Source organism: Malus domestica, chromosome 06 (assembly GCF_042453785.1).
Source record: "Malus domestica chromosome 06, GDT2T_hap1".
In the NCBI taxonomy this organism is placed as follows: domain Eukaryota; kingdom Viridiplantae; phylum Streptophyta; class Magnoliopsida; order Rosales; family Rosaceae; genus Malus; species Malus domestica.
Genome location: NC_091666.1, coordinates 24724076 through 24733707, shown reverse-complemented (window position 1 = coordinate 24733707; position 9632 = coordinate 24724076). Strand labels below are relative to the sequence as shown.

Below are 9632 nucleotides of genomic sequence, written 5' to 3'. Positions count from 1 at the left end.
TCTCCCATCCCTCCCTTGCTCATAAATTCAACATACAAATACTTCATCTATTTTCATCATGCAATCCCTCCCTTGCTATTTGATGGAGCCGAAAAAGCATAAAATTGGAAAGATAGAGAAATTGAGAATTGAAAAATGGGAAAAAGGAAGGATGCTGGTTAATGGGTAATTGGGGATTTATGTGAGAAACTGATAATTTATAAGGAAACCGATGAGAATTTATAAAAAATTTAAAAATTAAAAAAAACTTTGCACGACGTATGTGCGTCACGCAAAGCTGTTTTGTGCGACGTAAGGTCAAGGAGTGTAGCTGTAAAAAATCAGTTCGTTTTGTGATATCCACTTGTGTAAATATTTTCAATTGATGATCGAATTAGTTCGTTTTATTCATATAGGGTCAATGAGTGTAGCTATAAAAAATCATTAAAATCAGAGTTAAAATAACCGTTAAATCGGGATTTTTCGTTTATAACCGTCGAAAAGTTTTGTCCAGTTACTTGATCTCTGCATGTTTTTTTTTTGCGATTTTTTTGGCGTATACGATCTCGAAGCATATACAAACAAGTTTCACGGTTGGATCGTTGAAACTAGTTTCGTACAATGCGTATCCCATCAAAACATTAGATTCACAAAAACTTGGAGTTTATTTATATTTTGATTAAGTATAACATAAGATTTTGTGGTATCCACTTGTGTCAATATTTTAAATTGACGATCGAATTGATTGATTGTATTCATATAGGGTTAAAGAGTGTAGAGTTAAAAAATCATCAAAATCGGACTTAAAATAACCGTTAAATCGTGATTTTTCTTTTATAGTCGTCGAAAAGGTTTGTCCCGTTACTTGATCTCTGAATGTTTGTTTTTTGCGATTTTTGGTGTATGCGATCTTGAAGCATATACAAACAAGGTTGACGGTTGGATCGTTGAAACTAGTTTTGTACAATGCTTATCCCATCAAAACATTAGATTCACAAAAACTTGGAGTTTATTTATACTTTCTTTAAGTATAACATAAGATTTTGTGGTATCCACTTGTGTGAATGTTTTAAATTGACGATCAGATTGGTTGATTGTATTCACATAGGGTTAAAGAGTATAGCTGTAAAAAATCATCAAAATCGGACTTAAAATAACCGTTAAATTGTGATTTTTCGTTTATACCCGTCGAAAAGTTTTATCCTGTTACTTGATCTCTGAATATTTGTTTTTTGCGATTTTTGGCGTATGCGATCTCGAAGCATATACAAATAAGTTTGACGGTTGGATTGTTAAAACTAGTTTCATACAATGCGTATCCCATCAACTTCAACGGTATATATATTTACTAAGTAGATTTTAATTTATTTATTTTGTACTTATAACACTTAAGAAATTGAATGATATATATAGGTAGAAAAAATTATTGTGGGTTTTTGTTAGATAAATATATCATTGTGGTGTTTATGTAAAAAAAATTTGAATTTGAAAGGAAGAAAGTCACATATTCAGTAATTTTTATAATAAATTTTTTTTTTAAAAAAACTTTGCGCGACCCACTAATTTGATCGTTGCGCAAAACCTGTTTGCGCGACGTCAAATTGTATACATACGTCACGCGAGCTGTGATAAATTTCCCGCTCCAATAGTGAAAAATAGGCGCTTTTTTTTCAATTTTCCCAGATTTTGGACAAAATATTGAACCCAAACTTGAACCCTCCCTCCCAAATCTCAGTTTCTCACATAAATCCCCAAATCTCCCTCTTCTTTCCCCGTAGACCCCAAATCTCCCTCTCTTTCTTTCCCCGTAGACCCCAAATCCTGTCTTTCCTTTTGGGTCGTCGAACCCAAACGACCTTTGTTTCCTGTTGAAAAATCTTGAACCCAAACGACAGGCCACCACGGGAATCTCGAAGCCGACGCGAATCAAGTCCCAAAATCAAGGTAAAGGTTTCTGATTTTCGATGGGTTTTTGTTATTTATGGTTTTTGTCACAAATTTATCTGTTACCAAATTGCTCGGGGTTAAGTTTCCTTTTTCGAAGAAATGGGTTTTTGTTATTTAGCAAGAAGGGTGGCTTGATGGCAGAGCTAGCTAGGAGAAGAATCAAGGTGCTTGAGGATAAAGGAAAACAAAGCTTCAAAACTGCTATGAAGGTAGATCTCGTCATCGCCGGGTCAGCAGTGTGTGCATCATGGATTGGTGAGAACCATTTTAAGAAATTCCATGTTAATATATTTGCTATCAATAACTCCATATTGTTTTCAGTGACCTGATGTTGTATTTACATATATAGATTTTGTATCTAACGTTGAGTGCTTTGCTTGTATAGTTCCGGATTTCAGTACCTTTTTAGCCTCTTGAAGTACATGTTATACATGTAAAAGCAGTATGCTTTCCCATAGAGATTAGTCAGTTTCTTGTAGAATTTTTTGATAGGATTATCATTTAGCAACATGTTAAATTGGTCCGATGCCTCCAATCTCCCAGAGTGATTTCCATGTAAATGGTTACAGCACTGTATGGATGGAACAACATATATTGCCTAAATAATTTATTCTGTATTGGAATTATGTGGTTTTCTATTCACCAACTGCTGACCTCCGTTACTTCATTCACTTTCATACTAATTGATGCAGGAAATATGCATGTTTTCTGTAATTAAGACGGTTTTTTCCCATTCTAGGAGAACAATGACATTGACTAAGTTATTAACCTGATGAAATAGCCATATTATGCTCTGGTTTTTCTTGACCTTATAAGGATGTGTTTATGCATCATTTATATGTACATATGGAAATCAGTATTCCCTCAGTAATTTGTAAATACATAAATTCCATCTTTTTAACACCTTATTAGTTTATTTTGCATTGATGTGTTTTTGTATTAATTTTTTCTTAGACTAAGTGACATTTATCTGTGATATTTTGGAATTCTTAAATTTGTAGCTGATTTGATTTGGCTTCGTTTGCTTGTTTCAGATCAATACATGGATCATTTTCCAGCTGGTGCAAGTCAAATTGCTTGGTGGATTATGGAAAACCGGAGGGAATACTTTGATCGCGCGAAGGTTGTGCTTAACCAAGTGAAAACGCTTGTTTTCCTATCTGAATCAGAGTCTAAACAATGGCAAGACTGGTGTGAAGAAGAAAAGATTCAGCTGAGGTCTCTGCCTGTCATTGTACCACTCTCTATTAATGATGAACTGGCCTTTGTAGCTGGCATAGCTTGTTCACTTAATACTCCATCCGCTAGTACTGAGAAGATGCTCGAGAAGAGGCAGTTATTGCGAGATTCAGTCAGAAAGGAAATGGGGCTAACAGATAATGATATGCTTGTGATATCTCTGAGCAGTATAAACCCTGGGAAGGGGCAGCTCTTGCTTCTTGACTCAGCACGCTTGGTGATCGAAGAAAAACCTGTGAAAGATGATCCGAAGATAAAAAATCCAGTACATAAGCGCCAAGCCCACTCTACCTTGGGTAGAAAACATCACTTGAGAGCTTTGTTACAAGAATTGAATGATGATGATGAGTATCATCAAATGAATTGTCACTGTCCAAGGAATTTGATGTCCAGTTGAATGAACCCCAGAAGAAAATTTTGCCATTACGTAATCTCTATACCTCTGTTGATGGTACAGGTGCTTTGACTTTCGATGTCACTCATATGAGGAAAGTGTTGTCAGATAAAGGAGGAACACTCAAACAATCTGTTAAATTTCTTATTGGTTCTGTTGGATCTAGGAGCAATAAGGTCGTTAATGTCAAAGAACTTTTGGGATTCCTATCTCAGCATTCAAACTTGTCAAAGTCAGTGTTGTGGACTCCGGCAACCACACGTGTAGCTGCATTATACTCCGCAGCTGATGTTTATGTCATGAACTCTCAGGTGATCCATCTTCTTAGTCTTTTAGTAGTTTATGTGAACACAGAACTGCTCCTAAATTATACTTATTATGGATTTTGATGGCGGAGTCCCATGTCGTAACATAATCAACCATTCATGTTTGTATTGGTTGTTTGAATAAAAATATTCAGTGAGTCTTTAGTTTTTAATCTGTAACACAACTGAGACAGACACGTAACGATATGGTATCTTTGACAGTATTAAGTGAGAACACCGGATAGATTTATGGTCTTTATAAATCATGTGAAAATGAAACTACTGTCAATAAATGTTATGAAATGGTTGATTTTGATCTCTATCTGGATATCATTTTGTTTTATTACATATGAGGTCTTTGCAACAAAAAGTTATTGAATATGGGAGTTGCTCTGTCCACTGTATGCACAAGTTGTATTCATGAATTCCATTGGTGATGTATGAACTAGGCATACCACCAAATGTTACTGTTCTGTTCAATATGTATGTAGCGGTCCCAATTTATTGCGTTTGTAACCCATTTCTCATTTCAGTTGAATTTATAATCTTGATTTATGCTTGTATGCATTTGATCAATTATTCTATATCATTTAGAATTAACACAGTTTGTCAAATGGTGCACAGGGACTGGGAGGAACTTTTGGGAGAGTGACAATTGAAGCCATGGCATTCGGTCTTCCGGTATGACATTTTATTCCTCATCCCACTTGGATGATAGTTTTTTTTATACTGCAGCTAACATTTAGTCTCCCTAATCGAACCTCAAATATGCAAAGGCATGCTACTGTATGACTACTTTATGGCATAATCTTTCTTTTTCGGCTAGGGATAGTATAGCCGTTCTTTTTTGCATCGTGAAAACAAAATGGTGTTTTTTAGCGTTGTATGCCTTGTTCCGGTTTCTCCTCGAAAACAACAGAAACATTTATAAAAGATAAAGCCTCTTTTGAAGCAAAATGGCATTACTAATACTGATCTCGGTCGTTTGATTAAATATGATTCTTATGTATTTGCTTTGATCAGGTGCTTGGAACAGAAGCCGGAGGCACTGCTGTTCTCCATGAAGCAGCATCGCAGCTTCCCCCGGAGACCCCGATCGAGGACGTCATGGTACCTGAGGATGTAGGTTTTCAGATCATGACTGATGTCCTGGATTAGAACTATGGTTGTCGTCGTGGCAAGGTTGTTCGGGGTATGGGGAAAGCGCGGATTCATGAGACGGGTGCTTCTTCTTCCAGATCGAACACAGCAAAGGTCGATGCATTGAAGGCGGAAGTGACGCACCTGAGGGCCGAGGGCGAGTTGATGAAGACATGTGTCAGGAGGGTGCAAGAACTTGTACAAGCCATACAGATGTCCGGCCTCCAAATCTCGTTACCAGCACCTCATCTTGCTCCACTTTCGACCTCAGAGCCATCTCGTCCTGTCGATACCCAGTAGCCTGATGTATTAAACTTAGTTCACTTGTAGTTTTTTTCTTTTTTGTTTGGACATCTTGTATGTACATTTTCATATATTTTATAATTAAATACTTTTGCTTGGTTCATTAATTATTCTTTAGAATTTAATTACAATATTTATCAAAAATTAAAAAAAAAATTTCACTAAAACAAAAAAAATTATTTTTCACTAAATAAAAAAAAGGGTTTGCACGACGCACGCCCTAGGGATGTGCGTCGCGCAAAGTATCTTTGCACGACGTAGGATGCGCGTCGCGCAAAGTATCTTTGCACGACGTAGGATGCGCGTCGCGCAAAGTATCTTTGCACGACGTACGATGCGTGTCGCGCAAAGTGACTTTGCACGACGTAGGTGTGCGTCGCGCAAAGTCACTTTGCGCGACGCACGTTATTTCTTCATCGTGCAAACCCAAGCGTCACTGCCATGGCGCGACGGTTAGCGCGCGACGAAGGTTGCGTCGCGCAAACCCTTGCGCAACGAATTTTGACTTTGCGCGACGAATGTACGTACGTCGCGCAAAGTGTTTTTTTTACTAGTTTAGTTGACAAGTCTTGACAGTCTTCAACATTACATCATAGATTTTGCATCCACCCCTGACAAGCCTCTACAAATAATAGTAGTGGTCAACTTATGTTGGCATAAGCTTTCCGCATATGTTGGTAGGAAATGGTAGTTGTTTACTAGGTGCTTAATGAAATGTCCCAATAATGTTTTTTTTGGTTGATTATAACACCATTATATGAAAATTCTGGCTCCGCCATCATAGATGTGCTATAATACATGCACATTTCGAAGAGTGATGTTAATTAGAGAGACTAGATGGTTATACTAGATTGGTGCACTATATATGATGTAACAAGTGATACATACAACCATTATTCAATGAGCTAAACTCATTAGTTACCGTGACATGTACAAGATACGCAAGTTTTATTTTATTTTATTTTATTTTATTTATATTCGATATAGATATTTCCCACCTAAAACTTGGCCAAAAGCTTAAAACATAAAACTTGCCCAACACATCTTCAATTTTGAGTAACAACTATAACAAGGAAAGATGAATGAGATCGTCATCAATACCCCAAATCATTCCTCATTAGCAAGGGAAACTAATTATTGAATTGTAACTTCTAGTTGTACCATCCTTTTATAATAGCAATTCTCAGGGCCTCCTCACTTGTGAAACCCTGAGGCACTCTTGCCACAACATCTTGAAGCATCAACTCTTTTACACTTGATATGCTTGCATGATAAACTTGTAACTCCAGGCTTTTGAGTGCATTCATCAATCTAGCATTAGGATAGTCGCAGTCCGGACACTGAACTCGTATCATGGCTTCTGAGCCTACGATCTTCACATCTATTTTCATAGCCCCAGCTGCTCTATTATTATAACTTGATGATTGCCGTGGCCTTGGAGCAGGTGGTTTGGCCTCCAATGTCAACAACGGGCTTTCCAGGTTGTGCTTGGATTTTGGCCTCCAGTTGCACAACCCTTGCTTTCAGCTCATTGATGTATGCAACTGCATCAGAAAGCAAAGAAGCTTTGTCCATTCTGGACACATTGGGAACGACGGAACGGAGGGCATAGAATCGATGGTTAAGCTTCTCTCGCCTTTGTCTTTCTGCCTCAACATGGTTTATTGGTGTTTCTGATCTTCCAGTTTCACTGTTTGATGATCGTCCTCTCTTTTTCAGTCGTATGTTCTCCATATTCTCAGAGGTGAAATTTCCAACAGAGTCGGATGATGATCCACCTATAGTCACAGGATCTACTTCTTTTGTACCACCTTCACGTCAAAATATAAAACATCAAAGCAATGAAAAATTTGGAGGAGTGTACAAATACACAAATATCAACAAGATATCGGTATTTAGAGAAATTAGCTGAATTTTTAAGTAAAATGCCCTAAAATCAAATATCGGGAAAATGTTTTTAAGTGAAGGAAGAAAGGACCCGAGATCTGTATATTGGTCTTTGGTATTGGTACCAACCAAACACTCGTGGTATTGAAAATTTTCGGACCAATTTGGTTACCTTGTGTTGTCCACTCTATTTGTTCAGCTCCTGAAAACATTCCCCTTTCTAGTAGCGGAACAAGTACATGGTCCTCACGGCTGCTGCACAGCTGCTTTGAGACACTGTTGTTGTTCTTTGATCCAAAAAGCGATTTTGACATCTCCACAAGACCCCAATCTACTTTGATCACATCGAAAGAAGCGAGTTCAAGTACTCCGCATGAAGTTGCAATACAAACCAAAGTGTGAATTCCATGCATTCTTGCTTCCTTCACTCTCTCACACTCATAGAACTGAAGCTCATGATCACCTGCCAGCCAAACAAAATCACCAGAACAAAACGTACCACCCAGAATGTTACCGTGGCTGGCAGTAAATGACTGGGTTAAAGAGGCAGTGTAAAAGTAAAACCACTCAGCGTCGGTAACGTCTCCACCATCCAAATCCATGTGTTCATAGAAAAGAGCTTCAACTTCTTTTCTAATCCCCTTCTTCCTCTCCACAATATCGAAATCATTGGCTTTGTTGTAACTTCGTTTGGAGGCCAAGTCCCTAGTGCTTCGAAAATGGCCACCAGCCCACGACAAATATACTAGGCCATTGCTGTCTTTTGAGGCTTGCCAGAAAATTGAATAGACCCACCATTCGGGCCTGTTCTGAATTATGAACTGCAGACGTTGGAGTGTGAGTGAGTTTTCTTGACCAAAATTGTATGAAGACCAGGAGGAATTGATTTCCTCCATGGCTTCTCTCTCTCTCTCTCTCTCTCTCTCTCTCTCTCTCTCTCTCTCTCTCTCTCCTATAAAACGAATATTAGGTAAGGCGACAAAGCCAGAAATGAACGGTAAAATCCAATATAATTTCTTTATATAAGAAATTTTGGGCGGTACAAGCAACTTTTATTGACATTGAAAATAGATTTAAAGCGAGAGAATAAGGGCTGATTTGGTATTGCTGTGCTTTGAAAAAAAATTGCTGTAAGAATAAACGGTTGTGCTTTGAAAAAAAAAAGTAGAGTGTTTGGTAAACTTTTTTGTAAAAGTGCTTTTGGAAAAAAAAAGTAGTCTGATAGTGAGTCTTTTCATTAAAAGAGCATTGTAGCTCTGTGTGCTTTGAAAAAAAACCAATTTCCCAAAGCTGCAACTAGCAGCTTCAACTTTTTCCTTTGATTTCAGCTTATTCTCACAGCAGCTTCCAAAATAAGCTATTTTTTTTTAGTTTACCAAACACTTAAAACCGTCACAGTTTTTTTTAATGGGTGCTTTTTTTTTTTTAAGCACCTCACTCCCAAACCACCCCTAATAACAAAGGATAATTCTAGAAAACTAAATTTTTTAACTTATATTTGCAAACTTATTGCACTTGTGTCATCATCATCTGATTTTGGAAACTTATGTCCTTGAATTGTTTGTCACCATGTTATTTGTGGTTCCTTCGTGAACTCGTGTCATTATCCGATTCTGGAACCTTACTGCATTTGAAACTCGTGTCATCTCCAATATAATTTGTGGTTCATTCGTGAACTCATGTCATCATCCGATTCTGGAAACTTATTTGCATTTAAATCAGCATGAATTCTTTCCTTTGTTTTACATGTCACCTACGAGAGACTAGAAAGGTTATCATGTGGACTATTGACTAGGGTTAAGGTTGGTCAAATTAATATTGGGAAGGACTAAGGAGGTTATTCATTATCGCTGAATAAATATAAATTTTGAAACTTGTTTGGCATATAGAGTAAATCACATTCATCCAATCACAAATATGTAGTTGTGATGCAATCAAGGTTCTAAAAAATGCTAGGCGCTAGTTGGACGGCGAGCAAGGGTCTAGCGCCTAGGCGGCTAGGCGAAGCCTAGGCGGATTTATGTAAATTTATTATATATCTTCTAAATAAGTGCTTATTTACACTAAAAAAATATACTTGTATAGATAATAAAAGAAAGATAAAATACAAAACTAATACACAAAGTACATTTATCCAACAAGTTAAGTATTTAAAAATGGTAAGCATATAATCATAATGAGCAGTATTCTTGGATGATAGACTAAATTATTCTTGTTTATGATCTTTGCATTAGATTGGGTATAGACTAAATAACTCATATGACATTTAGATAAAACATTAATATATATATATATATATATATATATATATATATATAAACTTTTGAAAGATAAAAGCCCATGTAGTGGGTTGTTGTGTAATTAAAATCCATTGAACGTGCACTCCACCTCTCACATTACCCAAGGTAGAGCCCAAATAAAGTAAAACACATTTCCAA

General features: G+C 37.0%; 1 protein-coding gene and 1 pseudogene across 1 annotated transcript; one reads left to right on the top strand and one right to left on the bottom strand.

The window, feature by feature from the left end:
• Nucleotides 1-1667: 1667 nt before the first annotated feature.
• LOC139197061 (uncharacterized) lies at nt 1668-5404 on the top strand. Its single transcript, XM_070823596.1, has 5 exons — nt 1668-2181; nt 2961-3530; nt 3659-3870; nt 4489-4545; nt 4888-5404. The coding sequence occupies exons 1-5, from the start codon at nt 1944-1946 to the stop codon at nt 5020-5022; spliced, it is 1212 nt and encodes a 403-aa protein (XP_070679697.1). The 5' UTR covers nt 1668-1943; the 3' UTR covers nt 5023-5404.
• Nucleotides 5405-6324: 920 nt separating this feature from the next.
• LOC103437432 (transcription factor bHLH14-like) lies at nt 6325-8169 on the bottom strand (annotated as a pseudogene).
• Between the last annotated feature and the right edge of the window lie 1463 nt (nt 8170-9632).

Bases quoted from the DNA above. Each gene is read 5' to 3' on its own strand.
- LOC139197061 (XM_070823596.1), top strand. From the start codon at position 1,944: ATGGGTTTTTGTTATTTATGGTTTTTGTCACAAATTTATCTGTTACCA. The intron at 3,531-3,658 runs GTCACTGTCCAA...ATATGAGGAAAG, and splicing joins TGAGTATCATCAAATGAATT to TGTTGTCAGATAAAGGAGGA. The intron at 4,546-4,887 runs GTATGACATTTT...TGCTTTGATCAG, and splicing joins CCATGGCATTCGGTCTTCCG to GTGCTTGGAACAGAAGCCGG.